The sequence below is a fragment of the Ascaphus truei genome, chromosome 5, assembly GCF_040206685.1.
Source record: "Ascaphus truei isolate aAscTru1 chromosome 5, aAscTru1.hap1, whole genome shotgun sequence".
Taxonomy (NCBI): domain Eukaryota; kingdom Metazoa; phylum Chordata; class Amphibia; order Anura; family Ascaphidae; genus Ascaphus; species Ascaphus truei.
Window position 1 is genome coordinate 127722163 of NC_134487.1, and position 19656 is coordinate 127741818.

Sequence of the window (19656 nt, forward strand, 5' to 3'; positions counted from 1 at the left end):
AATATACTCTATATAGCAGTTTTTAGAGAATCTAGAGAGCCAGTTTTTCTAACAATATATTTACAAAATAGAACACTACAGGACAATCTCGTAATTACTGTATGTATATAGCTAAGATGTTTATGAATCCCTGGAGCAATGTTTTGCCTATCCTCCTTTGTTTGTGTATGTCTGTACCTTCCGTTTGTTCCTCTACAACCCACTCTCTGAAAACATTGTATTCCCTCTTTTTGAAATATTTTTTCAACTCCTGTTTGCAAGACACTTTACCAAGATGTTCTTGAAGTCTCAGCTGAAGCCACCTCCTCAGGTTACAGTATTCACGCAGACTTCAAATAACACGATTGATTTTCACTCTTCCAGTTCCCCTGTATATAACCTGAAAATAGAATATAGCACGCCATCAAGTAGACCTGTTGTCCAACGGCCAGACTACATGCAAAAAAATGGTACTTTCCTTTTTTCTCTATAGTTAATTGCCACGATTACGGAAAAACTAAACCATTCACATACCTATGTTCAGCAGATGTTTCGTAATAATGATCCTAAAGGACAAGGAACAATTTCCAGGTAAGGCAGAAGTTCTACTTACTTGCAGAGCCAACTGGTAATATTCTGGGGCTCGGTGCAGAGAACTGGTGTGGGACCTCTAACCTTCTCCTTTGCGATGTCTTTTTGCAGTGTCCCTCATCATGGAGCTGCAATCTCAAATGGTGTCACGTTGCCATGACAATGGGACATCACAGGATGTTATGATGTCATGCGGTGTCACGTTGTCAGTGAAATGTGGCGCCACAGGGTGTCATCTTGTCATAACAACATGACATCACAATGTCATGATGCCCTGTTGTCATGGCAACACAGCGCCATTTCACATTGAGGCACCATGATGAGGGACACTGCAGGAAGACATCGCGAAGGAAAAGTTAAGAGAGCTACAGAGGTCCTGCACTCTCCCCAAGCAATTAGTTTAGTTATTGTGGCGGATTGTCCGGGGCCTCTGTAACTGCGTGGCATGGTGCAGTGGCACCAATGGCACCGCCATCACGCCAACCATGCTTACTTGTGATTGTCTTCCCTACAATTTGAAGCCAAATCTGATCCCCCTTCACTTCTATGAAATTACTTATTATGATATTGTTGGTGATGCCAATGCAAGTTTAATTGTTTTTGTATTGTGGTACATGATATAGACAATGTAAAGAAAATAAAAAGAAACCGAATTTAAAGTTGAGTAAAGGCCACAATCTTCATCCCATCTACTTAAAATAAGAAATAATCTTAAAATAAACACAAATTCGACACAAATGTCTTGCCCCTGCACCAATTTCCATTACCATACAAATCCTATGACACCTGAGATATCAAGGCTCATAGTTTACTTGGGTATGGTCTTCATGCGAGCGTTCATTCAAATTCATATTATATTTAACTTATGAAAGTCCTGTGTGTCCGAGTTATAACATAGGAATTGCATTTGTTTCAAAAAGGATTGTTACTACTTTTCATTTCTAGGGAAAACGTATCACGGAAATGGATAAATATTTGCAAACACTCAGATGACCCTATGGGTTGTGTCTATGTATCAAAATACATTTCCCACCATTACAAATATATTATTGTATGAAGGGAAATCTCATCTCTCAAGCAATAGTGTTAGAATTTTCAATTTGGCTGCTTTATCATATTTCAAATGACTAGATTTACTAATGTTTATAAATGCAGAGAAATGGCAACCCTCATCTGCAGGTCATTATCTCTCCCCCTTTCCTTACTACTGACAAATGACCTCATCTGAGTAAATATATTAACTGCACAAAAGGTTTAAGCAGTTTCTGTTGTAAAACTTGCATGTCCCTCAAATACAGGCAAAGAAAAGTTTAGTGTGTCAGATCTTGGTGATGTTTGTTTATATACGATGGACAAGAACAAACGTTATTAAATATAATTTTCCAGTGTATACTTCAAATAATTGCAATATTCACCAGGGGGTTTGCGAGGGTTAATCTTTGTATTCCACAGCAGTCAATCATGTAATATCTTCTGTAAAATTATTGTTTCATGTTAAATTAATTAAACATGAATTCTTTTAGGACATGTAATAAATAAAGAGTATGTCGAGTTAGTACAAAAACTTCTTAACGCTATTCACATTAACAATTGTTATTTATTACAAATATGAATTTGTATAGCAATGTACGTACTACTGCTGCGGCCAAGTTTATTCGAGCATTTGCCCGTTCTTGGCCGCAGCAGTAGCCTGGCGCGCGCCCGAGGGTGACAGGCGCGCGCCGAAGCAGCGGAAGAGCGCCCTCCGATCGGGGCGCTCTCCCTACCGCTGCCGGGTCCGCCGGGTCCCCCGGAACCCCCTGCCGCCGTCCCCCACATCGCGGGACACCAGGGCTCCCTCGGGGAGCCCTGGACGCGCGTGCAGGGGGCGCAGGCTCCCGAAGACGCGTGACCGCGCGTCTATGACGCGCGGCACGCCGAGGGGCGGCCACTAGCAAGCCGGGAAATCTCCCGGCTTGCGGATCTGGCCGATGCGCAATAAAGCGTGTCGGTAGTGTATACCTGTAGTTGTGCTATTTGTATAATGTATGCACCTGTAGTTGTGTGATTTGTACAGTAACACCACCAGTTCACTATATGTCACACATTTAACATCAATGTCATTCGTTCACTTTGTAGTTAGATGGACTGTATTTCAAACAGTCTCTGAGCACTGTGACATCATTTACATGTCATTACCCAGAATCCCTGGCCTAGTGGAAACACTGTATGCTAAGAGATAATGGGAAAAGCAGGGTTGCAGACCTGTTTGAGATGTGAATATGCTCCCAAGTGATATTTTTATTTGCTGAAAGGTCTCTTAGAAGCTGAAACCGCATAGTGAGAGCAGGCGTCAGATAGGAAGTCTTATGTTTCAGGCAGTTTACTTATAACAGCTAAGTTATCAATCTGTCTTGAGTTCAGAGTCTAGTTTAATGACGTAATTATCTGTGTAGTTTTGGGGTTACATGTCTTTCTCCTCCTGTGCAATAATCCCTGTTAAGGGCAGGTTTGCCAGGAGTAATCATGGGGTTTGCCCTCACCTCCTGTGCTGTGTATTATTCAGTGAAGGAAGTGACATCAGGCTCTGTGTCCACTTACAGTGACACAGGGGTGGTGCCTACTGAAGCTATATAATATGCAGCACTTCCTCAATTTAGTCAGTGTGCCTCACCACCTGAGTGAGGTGAGTCTGTCCAGCAACCTGTCAGGGCTCTGGCAGTGTTTGTGGCCCTCCCTCTAGGGAGTGGTGTGGAAGACTATTCCTCTTACTCTATCAGGGAGTAAGGGAAGAGCTAGACCTGCTTTCAGGGCTCTTTGCCTGGGAGTGTACGGTCAGGGACTTCCTTTGGGTTGGCAACCTGAGATGAGTGGCTAGAAGACCAGCCACTATGATGGGCGGCTGCCCATGTGTGATGACAATAAAGGATGCCAAAGAAAGAGATCGCTTCTGTCCTGTGTGTGGAGTCAGTTGGGAAGAAGGTGCACATAGAGGTTCTCTTTCAGAGACTCCTCCCTACTACGCTGGGGGTCTGGAAGAGATGGAGGCGATGTACCATGAGGGAGTATAACTCAGCATTACCTCATAAGCCAGTCCTGATGCCATTCCCCATAATACCATCAAGCGGAAGACTCAGGAGTCCTGTAAGCCAGGAGATGCACCACACTATTATGCCTGGTCAGTGTCCACATAGGGGGGGGGGGCAATATGAGATTGGCCCGGGCAAACACCGTTACATATAATATACTGTAGGATATGAAACCAGGGAGTCTGCTTACCACTGTGCCCTAACTACCGTCATTTCTACAATGAAACAGCTTCAAACTTTACATACTGTAAGCTGCTTAAATCCAGTCCACAAAATCGCCTCATGTGTCACTACACATTCACTTCACTTGCTTTACAATAATTAGCAGACAGAAACTCGATGTTAAGGAGCCTGTGTGTATGTGGATGTACAACTCTGGAATGTCAAACACGAAGAATGTTTTTTCACAAGTAACATTAGTAAGATAGAAAAAAGGGCTGGGATATATTAATTAGACCTCTGGTTGTTACACCTATTATTAATCTGTATCCAAAGATTGTGAAACCATACAACAGTGAGGTCCATTATAATCTAGTGTAAACGTTTTCTATGAGGACCAGGACCAGGGCGTTTTACATACAGTATAAGACATTGCATTTTGTTTTTCATAGAGAAGCGCTGACACGGATCCTTTGGAACATATGTGGCTTTTTAACTACCCAGCAGATCAGCACCCTATTAAGCAGGTAATATATGTAGCAACTGTTCAGATTAATTTCAAGCATGTCTGCCAATGTTCAAATGATCAGTATTTGTCAAATATTTCGGAGGAATAATGCCTTTAAAATAACATTGTCATTTAACTGTATGGCATTGAGGCCTCTGCTTGGACTGAAGGAGAGAAAACATCAGTTGAAAATCATAATAATAATAATAATAATAATAATCAGCGCTTCCCAGATGCAAAACTGGGGTAAATATGTGAAAACAAAAATTAAAACAGACTTATAAAAGAAAAAAAATCAAATGACTTTCAACGGTATTCATTTTCTTTGAAAAATCAGGTGCTGTTTTTTGCTCTAATTTTGCTTTTATTTTGCAGTCAGCAGACTAGATATCTATATACTGGTATTTATACTGTGATCAGTAAGACATATTCGCCGGGAATGACTAAGCATTGATGTTGGGTTACCCCAAACTGGGTTATACCTCCCATCAGCAGTTAGTGAGTCCCCCCCCCCACCCCCAAGTGCGGATCACCTGGTCAATACTCCAAAATAGGGATTGCTTAGTGCTAACAGCTGGGAAGAAAAGGAGCTGCACTCAGATTCTATTTTACACAAGTGTCCCTACTCCTGTTTGCAAGCATATAATATTGGTAATATTCTATCGGCATTTTAGCTATTGTTTTAACATCTCCTCAAAAATGCTTTGTGTGAACACATCATTTATTGTAAAAATATGAAAAGAAACGTAATTTTGAAATGAAATTATTCTATAAAAATATATATATATATTTTCACCTTTGGATGTATTTGTAATTATTTCCTTCAGAACTCTTTCTGCCAGAGCAGCTTAAATCTATTCCAGACTCCACTAGATGAAGACAACAAGCTCCCAGTTTCAATGTATAGACATGACATGACAGCACTGCTGTTACCTGATAGGAAAGGACATTGAGAAGGCTTAGTGCTGTCTGCTTTGTCCCAGATTTAAAAAAAAAAATACTTACTAGAGAGTAAATAGATCTGAACACCATTAATTATTTATCAAAAAGGTGATATTAATTGTCATTCTGTCCACCGTCATGAATTTGATAGCATTTTAAAATTATTTATTTAGAATTTCTGTAAAACAGAAAGTCCAACTTGGGTTATGTCGCAAAATGGAAAGTCAGCGGTGCTGAAATTGCATGTTGAAAAATGTGCTATGAATTATTTAGAATGAACCTTTTATAAAACAGGTTGTGTGACATGATCGATTTTTTTCAGCGTATGTCAAAATGGCTTTAAAAAGTAGTGGTAAATGAAGAGACTAATCACTTTGAATAAGGGGTTAAGCTACTTCTTTTTTTCAGCTATATTAACTCTAAACCACTTTTCTTAAAAATAAATATACATACTAGTTTAGAATTTTAAATGGAAAGGTTGTGGTACACAAAACCCATGGTACCATCACATTTCGACAACTGCTTTTAATAGGAAACAAAATGTTACCTTCTAGGTTAACTTACAGGAACAACTGGTTCAGACATGACACATTTAATACAACGAAACAACGTGAATTAAAGTTTAAAAAAAAGCAATTATCAGATATAATACAAACAGTTTCAAATGATGTGTGTTTCAGTATTTGTTTTACCTATTATGTGTGCCCTATTTACAGGATATGGTTATTATTATGCAAGTTTGCCTTCTGCTCCTACTGTTTTTAATATATGAGCTTTCATCATATGGCTAGAAGTTTAAAACAAATGTTCTACAATACTAAATACAGCAACATCTGCACCTGGTTGTGCTAAAATTAAAACAATGAAATATTGCTTACTCTACTCTACTTTACTCTAATTTCCTAAGCTGTGCTGGAAGTTGTCTTTTGGCCTAGGACTGCTTAGGAGCCATGTCCTCATATATAGATGAATAAATATGGAAAATACTACAATGAATATAAATACTTCTACTTCTCTCATGTTTAAGTGCCAATTACCTACATTTAACCAGCTAACTACATCACTAACATCACTTCAATTATAGTTGTGACTGCCACTTAAACCCCCCTGAAATAACAGAAGTACACCATTTTTACATTGATATGTGATCGATACAGTACAATGTGCAGCTTTCCTATTACATTTCCCATTATTTTAGTGTGTTTGATGCTGTTTCTATACCCTTTATTGTTATGCCTTTTGCGTTTGTTTCAGATTACATTTATCTGGACATTCCAGCATTTCTTTCAATGGCTTCAAGAATTGTTTCCAAAACAATAAGGTAAGAGAAATATTGGAAGTGTGGAAATAGGATCTACTTTCCAAAATCATGAACAGGTCAAAGGAAGCATTTTAATGACTGTCTATGAATAGATACATAATCATATTTTCTTTTCTTGTGCATCTCCTTGCAACTCCCTACAGCTATTTTTTGGGAATACACATGAGTTGTGAAGCTTCCCCCCCCCCCCTCTTTTTGCTTTAGTGAAGATTCATAGATATACAGTAGCACGACACGTCCTAACAGCATTATAGGCCCCCGGGCAAAGCAGTGCACTGGGCCCTGCCAACTCAATGCTACAAGCCGTAATTTTTCTCCTTCTACCGAGTTAGCGGGAGATTTGAATGATGAGGCGGGTGATCGGAAAATTAGTGTTAAATTCTGGTCTGTGCATAGATTAGCATGGGGGCCCCTATGCTCGTGGGGCATCTGCCCAGCGTGACCATACGTTAAGACGGCACTGGCACGACATGTTTAGGAATGAGGTTGGAGTACTGGCTGGGCAGAAAATGAAAACATTTTCCTGATGCATTTCCTTATTTAAAACTGGATCATTTTAACTATAAAAACATTTTTTCTTTTCTTTGGGTTTGAACACATTTTTAGCCTAAATAAGAACCACTGCCGCACAGAGGTTTATATTTAACAGACTATAGCATCCACTGAAGTCACAAATATTATTGTGAGATTTATTGTAGAAACCTCTGGTCGCTCTTTAGAAGAGGGGCTTCTGTGACTTCAGTTAACACAATTTTGCTGGGTGTTTTTCTGCACTAGGTTCTCACAAAGCTCCATTGCTCAAATAAAGGGTATTGGGAACTCTGTTATCACTCACTGCCACTGACTTGAAATGTCAGTTGACGCAGATTGGTCTCTGATACTCATTATTGGAGGTTTGTGAATCACCCTCATATACTATAAATGTATGAAGGTTTATTTCTCAGGTTCTAAAATGAAATGACATCTTTTGAGATTATTGACACGTTACAATAATAAACGTGTCCATCCATGGTTGTCAAATTTTAATCATGGATGTACAGATTTGGCAAATCATTGTCAGAGTAGTAATATGATGCCCTAGTAATATGAAATGCCCTATTTTTCGATGTAGCCACAGGTGTGGCGAATTAGAAGTGAAAATAGCCACACCATGTAAAAATTGAGGTATTATGTTGCGCATGCGAAAATTTTAAACACACACTGAACAAGTTTATAAATTCTCAGGGCCTTTCTATATTGTGTGCGCCCGTGCGAACGCGCGCACGTGACACATGCTTTTTGTGTGTATGCTGTGAGCGAGTGATGTACTGTGTGTGTGTGTTATAAATACGTTTTAAATAAATAAAGAAATGCTTGAATAAATTATTTATTAACATTGTACATACATACACACACACAGACACACACAGACACACAGACACACACACACACACACATTTCAGTGTTGGTAGTGGCGTAAAATCTTTATTTTCCTCATCTTCCCCCCCTGTCGGCCGGTTCCACGCTCCCTGCCGTGCGCGGCACCATTATAGAAAGGCTGACTAACCTCAGCCAACTATAACTGCCACGCGCGCGCACGGCACAGCAAGCGCACCCACTATAGAACGTCCCTCAGACCGCAACCTCCCTCATCCTCTCACCCCCCTCTTACGCCAACACCCTCCTCATCATCATCTCCTCACCCCCTCATCATCACCATCTCATTTAACCCCCCCTCATCACCATCTCATTTAACCCCCCCTGATCACCATCTCATTTAACCCTCCCTCATCATCTCCCCCAGCACCCATGATCAGCACCCTTGATCTCCCTCAGAACCCTTGATCTCCCCCATCATCAAGCACCCCCTCTCCCCCCCAGTGGTGTGATTCAAATTTTTTAGTAACAGATTATCTCCCACCAGGGGGGGGGGGAAGGGAGACGGGGGAGATGTTTTGTGTTTATGTATTATATTTATGTGTTTTTTAAATGTTTTTATTCAGTTGAACAGAACAGCATGTGGGGGGGGGGAGGGGGGAAGAGACCAGAGCCCCCTCACATCTCTCCCTGACCCCTTCACATCTCTCCCTGACCCCCTCACATCTCACCCAGCCCCCCTCATATGTCACCCAGCCCCCTCCCATCTCACCCAGCCCCCCTCACATCTCACCCAGCCCCCCTCATATCTCTCCCAGCCCCCCTCACATCTCACCCAGCCCCCCTCATATGTCACCCAGCCCCCTCACATCTCACCCAGCCCCCCTCACATCTCACCCAGCCCCCCTCATATGTCACCCAGCCCCCTCACATCTCACCCAGCCCCCCTCACATCTCTCCCAGCCCCCCTCATATCTCTCCCAGCCCCCCTCACATCTCACCCAGCCCCCCTCACATCTCACCCAGCCCCCCTCACATCTCTCCCTGACCCCTTCACATCTCTCCCTGACCCCCTCACATCTCACTCAGCCCCCCTCACATCTCACCCAGTCCCCCTCACATCTCACACAGCCCCCCTCATATGTCACCCAGCCCCCTCACATCTCACTCAGCCCCCCTCACATCTCCCCCAGCCCCCTCACATCTCACCCAGCCCCCTCACGTCTCCCCAACCCCCTCACATCTCACTCAGCCCCCCTCACATCTCTCCCAGCCCCCCTCACATCTCACCCAGCCCCCCCACATCTCACCCAGCCCCCTCACATCTCTCCCAGCCCCCCTCACACATCACTCCCAGCGCCCTCACATCTCTCCTAGCCCTCCTCACATCTCTCCCAGCCCCCTCACATCTCTCCTAGCCCTCCTCACATCTCTCCCAGCCCCCTCACATCTCACCCAGCCCCCCCTCACATCTCCCCCAGCCCCCCCTCACATCTCTCCCAGCCCCCCCTCACATCTCCCCCAGCCCCCCTCACATCTCCCCAACCCCCTCACATCTCTCCCAGCCCCCTCACATCTCACCCAGCCCCCCTCACATCTCTCCCAGCCCCCCTCACATCTCACCCAGCCACCCTCACATCTCACCCAGCCCCCCTCACATCTCACCCAGCCCCCCTCACATCTCACCCAGCCCCCTCACATCTCACCCAGCCCCCCTAACATCTCACCCAGCCCCCTTCACATCTCACCAGCCCCCCTCACATCTCACCCAGGCCCCCTAACATCTCACCCAGCCCCCCACACATCTCACCCAGCCCCTCACATCTCACCCTGACCCCTTCACATCTCTCCCTGACCCCCTCACATCTCACCCAGCCCCCCTTACATCTCACTCAGCCCCCCTTACATCTCACCCAGCCCCTTCACATCTCACCAGCCCCCCTCACATCTCTCCCTGACCCCCTCACATCTTTCCCAGTCTTCCCATCCATACCTACCTTGTCTGATAGTAGAATCTTTTGAATCAGAGCAGGAGCAGCACAGGGAGAGGAGCCGTGAGATAGCAGCAGACAGGAAGTTCCGGGTCAGGCTGCTAGATGGCGCACCTCCCCTGCAGACTCTCACTCAAGTAATTATGTTACCGGCTAATACTTTCAGCCCGGTGCCGCACACAATCTCCGGCGCCGCACACCATCTCCAGCGCCGCATATCATCTCCCCCTGCAGCTTGTTAGGAAAGTTAGAAATCCCCCCGTCCCTCCCCCCCCCCCCCACAGGGAGTCCCGGCGGCCCTGTTCGCCACAGTTTCACTGCCAATTCGCCACAAGTAGCGAATGGCGACAGGGTTAACCCACCCTGGCCCTACGGTATGAACATGTACTAACCCTGAGTGAAAAAGGTTTACAATACAGTATCTCCATTGGACATGCAGAAACACAGCCCAGGCAACATAGAGCCTCCTTTAAGATTTGTTTTGTGTGAGGGGAGAAGACGTATTAAAGTGCTCTAAAAGTCTGATAGCAATGCAACAAATGGCAAAATCATGCACTTTGGGTCAGAAATAATCCAAAGGCAGAATACAGGGTTAATAGCAATAGAATATTACCAACTGCAGAGGAAAGGAACCTAGGACAGGAGTCATTATTTCATAAAACTGGAAAGCAATGGGGAAAGCCAGCAGTGTGCTGGGTTGTATAAGGAGAGGTTTTAGCAGCAGGAAGATAAAGCCCCATTCATGCCCCTTTATAGATCCTTGGTAAAACCCTACCTGTGTGCAGTTCTATAGACCATGGCCCATGTTTACAAAGCAATGGTATTCCCTAACAACTTCCAGCGCTAAAATACACCTTATGGCCCATTCACTAGAACAGGTGTGGGCAACCTATTTTTCAATGTAGCCACAGGTGTGGCGAATTAGAAGTGAAAATAGCCACACCATGTAAAAATTGAGGTATTATGTTGTGCGTTCGAAAATTTTAAACAACACACACTGTTTGAACAAGTTTATAAATTCTCCCACCGCAACCCCCCTCATCCTCTCACCCCCCTCCTCCTCTCACCCCCTCTTCATCCTCCTCTAACGCCACCACCACTACCCTCCTCATCATCATCACCTCACCACCATCTCATTTAACCCCCATCATCATCTCCCCCCAGCACTCTAGATCTCCCCCAGTCCCTTTCAGCAGTCCCCCTCATCATCAAGCACCCCCCCCCCCCCATCCTACGCGTAGGGCACATAGGAGGGTGCATAACATGCGGGGTGTAGGGCAGGGGAAATGTGACGGCGGGAGGGGGTAACTCTGCAGCAGCAGTGAGGGCATTGTGGGTGCCGGTGTGGGCAGGCTTGGTGCAGCTGTGGGGGAGGAAGGGGGGTCAGGGCAGCATGGGAGGGCATGATGAGGGCAGCGCGAGAGGGGAGGGTCAGGGCAGCGCCAGAGGGGAGGGTCAGGGCAGCGCGAGAGGGGAGGGTCAGGGCAGCGTGAGAGGGGAGGGTCAGGGCAGCGCGAGAGGGGAGGGTCAGGGCAGCGCGAGAGGGGAGGATCAGGGCAGCGCGAGAGGGGAGGGTCAGGGCAGTGCAGTAAGAAGCAGGGGGGGGGGGGAGATAGGAGAGAGAGCTTCCTCTCCGTGCTGCTGCTTCTTCTCCTGTCCCTATGGCTGCCGGTGCAGTAAGAAGCAGGAAAGGGGTGGGTGGGGGAGGAGGCTCTATTCGCCACAGTTTCACTGCCAATTCGCCACAAGTGGCAAATGGCAACAGGGTTGCCCACCCTGGCACTAGAAGGTGTTTTATAGAATAACACCAGTTAGTAAATAAGGGCCCCATACAGATGTAGCACCTGTTACGCTAACCAGAACTGCATTAATAGACCTGAAAAGCGTGATACTGCATTAACTTAATGTAAGTTGCAATGCGAGATTTATACCAGACAAATAGCGTTGCGGTAAACCTTGTGTTAACACTTGCGGTACAGATCGCGCTCCTGAATGATTATCATTGACCGGAAGGACATAAATACATTAGAATTTGTGCAAAGGAGAGCTACTAAAATAATGCATGGTCTGCGTCATAAACCTTACTAGGAACAGACTAAAGGACCTCAACATGAACAGCTTGGTAGAAACAAGGGAGAGGGGGAATACGAAGAAAACGTTCAAATACATTAAGGGTTTCAGCATGGTACAGGAGGGAAGCATATTTCAGAGGAAAAGTGCTAGAACAAGAGGTAATTCTCTGAAGCTGGAGGATATTAGGCTTGGCAAATGTGAGAAGGTACTTCATGGAAAGGGTGGTGGCATCCTATGGCTTGGAATAGAGTTGATAGAGGTTAATACAATAAGGGAATTCCAAAATGCTTGGCATAGGTACAAGGCTGTCCTAAATGTAGCCTATCCTCCGGCTGCTACCTTTTCCTCTGGACCCTAACATTATATGTCCTGCTAGGGTCAGGAACTGGAAGGGTTAATTCCTCTGTGGGCCTAGTTGTTATTGCAGCATTTGATGCATAAGTGTATCCAAGGGCGGGCCTAGCAACAGCCAGAGAGTGTCAGTCTGGGGGAGGTACTGTTTGGGTTATATGTGCAGATGTGACACCTGTCAGTATCAGACCTGCCATGTTATAGGTCAGGGTTACAAACCCAATCTGTCTCTCTCCTAAATGTGGGTGTGTCTCTTTCCTCCCCCTGTGGAGTGAGCAACAACTTCCCTGGTCCCATAAGGGGATGCAGGAGAAGCACCATGCAGGAGGAAACTTAGATGGAGAGAGACTGCAGGGGATTGGTGGACAACACTTAACACGAAAAAAGCACTCACCAACTTAGATGGGCCTCAAGCCTTAAAGTGACCATCTAGAGCAGGCCTGCACAACACGCAGCCCGCGGGCCGCATGCGGCCCGCCTGCACTCACTGTGCGGCCCGCAGCGGCTTTCTGCTCTCCCCCTCCCGAGTCCACTCTCCCACGCCCCCCCGCGAGCCCGCTGTCACCATCCCCCGCGAGCCCGCTGTCACCATCCCCCACAAGCCCGCTCTCCCCCTCGCAGGGTATCAGCGCGCTCTAGCATTGAGGCACTTCCTGCCTGCTGCTTGCTAGAGCATGCGTGCACTCCTGCCTGCTCTGCCGCTGCCTCCTTGATGTGAGGTGCTGGGGGCTTGATGTGTGGTTCAGAGGGGGTTGATGTGAGGTGCTGGGGGGTTAATGTGAGGTGCTGTGGGCTTGATGTGAGGTGCTGGGGGCTTAATGTGAGGTGCTGGGGGCTTAATATGAGGTGCTGGGGGCTTAATGTGAGGTACTGGGGGCTTAATGTGAGGTGCTGGGGGCTTGATGTGTGATGCAGGGGGGCTTGATGTGTGGTGCAGGGGGATTGATGTGAGGTGCTGGGGGGTTAATGTGAGGTGCTGGGGGCTTGATGTAAGGTTCTGGGGGGTTAATGTGAGGTTCTGGGGGGTTAATGTGAGGTGCTGGGGGGCTGTATGTGTGGTGCAGTGGGGCTTGATGTGTGGTGCAGGGGGATTGATGTGAGGTGCTGGGGGGTTAATGTTAGGTGCTGGGGGGTTAATGTGAGATGCTGGGGGGCTTGATGTGTGGTGCAGGGGGGGTTGATGTGAGGTGCTGGGGGGTTAATGTGAGGTGCTGGGGGGTTAATGTGAGGTGCTGGGGGCTTGATGTGAGGTGCTGGGGGCTTGATGTGAGGTGCTGGGGGGGTTAATGTGAGGTGCTGGGGGGCTTGATGTGAGGTGCAGGGGGGATTGATGTGAGGTGCTGGGGGGTTAATGTGAGGTGCTGGGGGCTTTATGTGAGGTGCTGGGGGGTTAATGTGAGGTGCTGGGGGAGTTGATGTGAGGTGCAGGGGGAGTTGATGTGAGGTGCAGGGGGTGAGAGTGATGTGAGGTGCAGGGGGGAGAGTTATGTGAGGTGCAGGGGGGAGAGTGATGGGAGGTGCAGGGGGGGGAATGATGTGAGGTGCAGGAGGGAGAGGGATGTGAGGTGCAGGGGGGGTGGGATGTTTGTGGTGTGCAGGGGGTATTGTGTGTTTGATGTGGAGGGGGAGTATTATGTGTGTGGGTGAGGGGGAGAGATGGGGGTACAAGAGATAGATAAGGAGTATCGCAAAGGTTGATAGTGAGGGGTTCTGGGGGAGATATGAGGATGATGATGAAGGGTGCTGGGGGAGATATGAGGATGAGGGGTGCTGGGGGATATATATGATGATGATGATGATGATGATGATGATGATGATGATTTTACCCGTGCAGCCCAATTTTTTTTTCCTTGGAGCAGTTCGGCCCTTCTCACGTTACGAGTTGTGCAGGCCTGTTCTAGAGGAAGCAAGAAAGGGATGTACCTGCCGTAAGAACTTAAACAATGCAATAAATACCATGGAACCATATGCAAGTGGGATTCACTGTCTTGGGCTAAAGAAAGGTGTCAGTCTGGACCATCCTACTATCACAGAGGATCCTCGCTGACTGGAGGCGCTGCAACCACGAATTTGGAACCCTGTAAACTCTATCCTGTTCTCCCCACACCAACGCGGAGCACTCAGCCCTCCTTTTACCTCACAGGTATGCACCACATTGCAGGAAATATACTAGTAGCAAACCAGATCTTACTTAGGATGGAGGTAAGGGGCTACATAAATATAAAATAAATGAAATAATTTGAGGGGTCCTAGGGTTAAGGCGGAAAAAAGGGGGCTTGGCAGAAAAGGTAGGGCACAAGATTCTTATCCATCATCAATTTTTAGGTTTCTATGTTTTCAGTGTTGGATAGAATAGAAACTTGGAGGTACAGTAGTCTCCTAAATCAGGGGGGCGCAAACTTTTTTCCCTGCGCCCCCCTGCCGGCTGTCCCCTCACTCCCGCGCCCCCCCCAACCCCAACTTACCCTCGCACCGGCGTAATGACGTCACGTTGCCATAGCAACGTGACGTCACATGACCTCGCAGCGTCATTTTGCCGCCGCGTTGCCATGGCGACGCCGGGAGGAAGCCGCCGGAGCCACGGGTAAGTATGGTTTACAGAGGCCCTGCAGCTCCCCCGGCACTTAATTTAAGTGCCTTCGGGAAGCGCGCGGGGCCTCTGTAAACCCCGCGCCCCCCGTCGGCAGTCTCGCGCCCCCCCTGGGGGTCGCGCCCCACAGATTGCGCACCGCTGTCCTAAATATTCAACCATAGACAAACCCCCAACTTCCGGTATAGATTGGTTTTGTTTGTATTTTACATGCTGCCTCAGCACTTATGAAATTAAAAGGTTCTTATAAAAGAAACAAGAGAAGAATTTTTGACAACTTAAGGCCCTCAGCATGTAGGTAGTTTAATGGAAATATATTTTAAAATCCTTCACCGGTTGCAAAGTGTCCATGCACAGTTAACTCCTAAAGGGTAGCTAAGAGCATCGGTCAGAAAACCAGAGACGAAATCAAATTCTAGAGTGTATATAAAAGGCAATCTGGGTCAGGCTGTGACCAAGCAGTTCTAGGAGATAAGACATCACTACCATAAAACTGAGGAGGACCTGAGAGAAAGCCCATCTAACCAACCTGAAGTCAGCAGTTTACAGGGGATGTTGTGAACCCACGACTTATTATTCTGTTAACAAGAAAGATCTACAAACCATGTTCAATATTACACTAAATGTTAAACTATCACCCAAAGCCAGCTACTGCATCGGACTGAAATACTATCCTCTGTACTGGTCAGGTCAGCCAGGAATGCTGTTTTTAACAACAAGCCATAACAGAGGTTCAGGCAACACTCAATTATTAAGGATTTGTATTAAAAAGTAATCAAGATTTTAATTCAATACAGAACTTCTGAGTATCGTTGGTGGCTGAATCGCTGTTATTTATTATTTTGGACCTTTTCAGTTCACCCATACATCCTGCATTTTATACTTACCGTTAGTGCCCACTCATGACCTCTACTATGCAGTGTTTCAACCCAAGTAGAAAAGGCTGTAGTCACGGACAAAAACAAGACAAAAAACCCCCCAGAGAATGAGTTAAGTCTTTAGTATGTTAGAATGTGGTTAAGTAAAAATGTTAGGTGCTGGAGCCAAATCTAACTTCTTCAGAGTTTACGCCCGAAAGAAATAATAACAATTGACCTTTTTGATAAACACGGGCCTGCAATTTAAATGAGCAGAAGCATAACAAGACAAAGTTAATCAGTGCCAGTAAAAAGTATGCCATCTATTGTAATTAAAAAAAACGCCTGTTAACATTTTGACTGGAACAGATAACTCATACTGTTGTAACCTCAAACGTGTAATTCCATGGTGGGGAACAGAAATCTATGGAAACTCACTCAGGAATGCACCAGACCATCATTGTTTTCTGTGTCTATTCTCTGTTTGGTTAATGAAATGAAAGGAAGTGTTATGGATGGTGTATAAGATACTGTGTTACAACACGGTCTAAAACGCTCTTCCATATAAGTCACCTTTGTTTTACAATTACGATCCCATATTGTATTGTGTAATTACACAGAAGTTTGCTGTAAGTTGTAGTTTTCAAGTAGGAATGAATTATAAACAGTTTGTTATGGACTATAAAAATAACAAATCACTGTGATTTTGGGGTTCCAGTCATGCTGGCCAACTTTCTGTTCTCTCTATTTATGAAGGATACTCCCCTGTAATTAACTTAAAAATATATTATTTTTCTATTTTCTCCCTAAAAAAAATTCACTCAAACCAATGCATAGTACATAAAACCTCCTGCATTTCGTAGCAAATCATAGTTCCTTTTTATATTATATTTATGTATATACCATGTATTTACTGTATAGAGGCATACCCCGCATTAACGTACGCAATGGGACCGGAGCATGTATGTAAAGCGAAAATGTACTTAAAGTGAAACACTCCCTTTTTTCCCACTTATCGAGGCATGTACTGTACTGCAATCATCATATACGTGCAGAACTGATGTAAATAACGCATTTGTAACAGGCTCTATAGTCTCCCCGCTTGTGCACAGCTTCGGTGCAAGTAGGGAGTTCAACTTTGCTGTTCAGGACGTGCTGACAGGCGCATGCGTGAGCTGCCATTTGACTATTGGGTGATATGTACTTACTCGCGAGTGTACTTAAAGTGAGTGTCCTTAAAGCGGGGTATGCCTGTACAGTATATGTACTGTATGTTTGAGTGAATGTACAGTATGATGTGAGGGAGTAGTGTGTGGGTGACATGGGGAGCAAAGAGAGTGAGTGACATAAGGTGGGACTGGGGTACAGGGAGGAGAGTGGGTGACATGTGGAGTGGGTATCATGGAGGGGAGTGGGCAAGGCTGCTGACAGCCTTCCCAGGGCCCTGGACTAGAGATTCCACTGGGGTACCCCTCCATTTTTCTTACACCCACATTCTCACACACCACCTTCTCACACTGCCTCTTTCCCCATGTATTTCTCCCCTCTCCCCAAATTTAATAACCCCATCCCCACACACAACCCCCCTCCCTCAATACAGACGCACATACAATAACCTCATCACCCCACTATAGACACACGCACACAGAATAACACCACTCCCTAATACGGACAGGCTCACGCACACACAATAACCCCCCCCCCACCCAATACAAACACACACAATAGCCACCCTCCCACAGTACATATATGCATACAATAAACCCCCTCCCCCAATACAGACACACACAAACACACACAATATCCCCCCTCCCCCAATATAGACTCACTAACCCCCTGCCCCACATTTCCAACACAGATACAGACACTACCTTGGGTTCAGGGGGGCACTCTGGTGATGCGCTGATCCCCCTGGCATAAGTTGGACCCGAAATCTGGGCAAGCCCAACTTCCAGCACCGACCTGCGTGCAGGGGTGGGGATTCCAGGGAAGGCCAGGCTGCAGCTGGAGAGAGCTGGGGCCTGGCAGCCAACAAAGGCCTGAAGGCCAGACACGGATGTTAGGCCCTGTAACAGGGGATTTATCCCTATTTAGGAAATGTGCCTCTAAGACACAGGGGAAAGGACTTCTAAAACCTGGAGAACAAATAAGCCTTCCCCTACAAGAAACAGATAAGACTTTACTTTTTGTATATCTGCACATATCAAGATATATGTTTGGGGCTGGGAGACATGCTAATCTAAAGGGAGTTGTTGACTGCATAGGTTTAACTAGAAATACTCCCAAGTGGAACAGAAGCTTTGTTTGACCCCTTATTTGCATACGTTTGGATGATTTTCTTGTGTTAAAGAAACAGGTGCAATAAAAGCCTTATTTAATTTCACCTTAAAACAGTCTCAATTGCATACCTCTGCACATGTCCTCTTACAGGCCTGATCTCTGGCCAGCCGACCCCCTCCCCCCCCCCCACAGCCACCGCAGTTGTCCTCGCGCTCTCCCCCCCCCCTGTCGGCGGCAATGGGAGTATCACCGGGGGAAAGAGGAAGACAAGGAAGCTGAATGGAATACCTTGAGGAGAGAGTGGGTGACATAAGGGGAGTGGTTGATTAGGTGGGGGAGTCTGTGACATGGGACAAGAGTGGGTGACATGAGGGAAAGTGGGTGACATGAAAGGGGCCTCCTTGCCTCACACCTCTCTCCCTTACAAACCATTTTAAATCTGACCATTTGTTACATCCTTACTCACTTATACTTTACCCAAGTATGTCTTTGCACCTTTTACTTCTACAGCTATCTTACACCTTAAACCTTTTTCACTAATCGCTTGCTACTTACAGTATGGAATCCTCTCACACGCAATATTCGTCAAGCACCTTCCCTTTACATTATCAAAGCCCAGCTGAAAACAAACCTATGAAAAAGAGATTGTCTGAGGGACCCTTGTTAAAGAATCCCCTCCTTGACCAACACTGACCTCTGATCTCCCCTCCTCCAAGCCACAAGTGGGAATCAGATAGTAAGGTGTGGAGGGAGTGAGACCTAAATCAAAGCCAGAAATTGATTTTGGTTAATTTCCGCCTTGGATTCGGGTCTAATAGATCTGAGCTGTTAATTTGGGGAACCTGACAACCCCGTTTAGATTCCAGGACTTCCGAATCGCCCATCCGTAATTTAAAGAATAGGTTCCACTTATTCACACAGAAAAAAGGAAAACAATGGGAACAAAAAAAAGAAAGTAAAACAACTAAAATTCTAAGAACAATACACAAAGTGCCACTATGTCAGGCAGCACAGTATGGAAACACAGCATGTGATGATGGCATCTTTTGGTTTTTAGCAACTATATGGCTTCTTCAGTAAACTCTGATAGTGCTAATTGGGGCACTATGACTATCATATGGAAACTCCTAATGACGTAATTATGAATTTCCTTGCAATAGTGCCCCAATTTTTTTGCTATATATTCTGGAAAATAAATGTTTTTGAGATTGCTAGCATTTTAAAGTATTATTATAGTGCTATTTTGAAGAAAAGAAGTGTCCTTTGTTTCTTTTTGGAATTATGCAAGATGAACATATTGCAATTTCTTCTCAACTTTCTCTTGGTTGTCCGTCAAAGACAAGGCAGAACATAATATTAATGTTCGCCCTTTTACAGCAAGGTACACAGTGGTACCATTATATAAGCTTATGTAACCCCTGTGTCTGACCAGCAACACCAGAACATGTTCCTCTCCATGGACATATGACTATGCTAAGCCAGTAAGGAGGCTGGTGAAGGAGGAGGGACTATGAGGGGGAGTGAGCTTTAAGTGCTGGGGGCAGCCATGACATATTAGAGCAGTATGGAGCTGAGGACGTGAGGATGTGT

General features: G+C 45.8%; 1 protein-coding gene across 2 annotated transcripts in view; it reads left to right on the forward strand.

Moving 5' to 3' along the window:
- Positions 1-19656, forward strand: part of LOC142495340 (EF-hand calcium-binding domain-containing protein 6-like) — a 150747-nt gene that overhangs the window by 64199 nt on the left and 66892 nt on the right. For both annotated transcript variants that reach the window (XM_075600678.1, XM_075600679.1), the window contains exons 3-5: positions 473-570; positions 4250-4324; positions 6502-6568. In XM_075600678.1, the coding sequence (XP_075456793.1) occupies positions 473-570; positions 4250-4324; positions 6502-6568 (240 nt within the window). The remainder of the gene's footprint in view (positions 1-472; positions 571-4249; positions 4325-6501; positions 6569-19656) is intronic.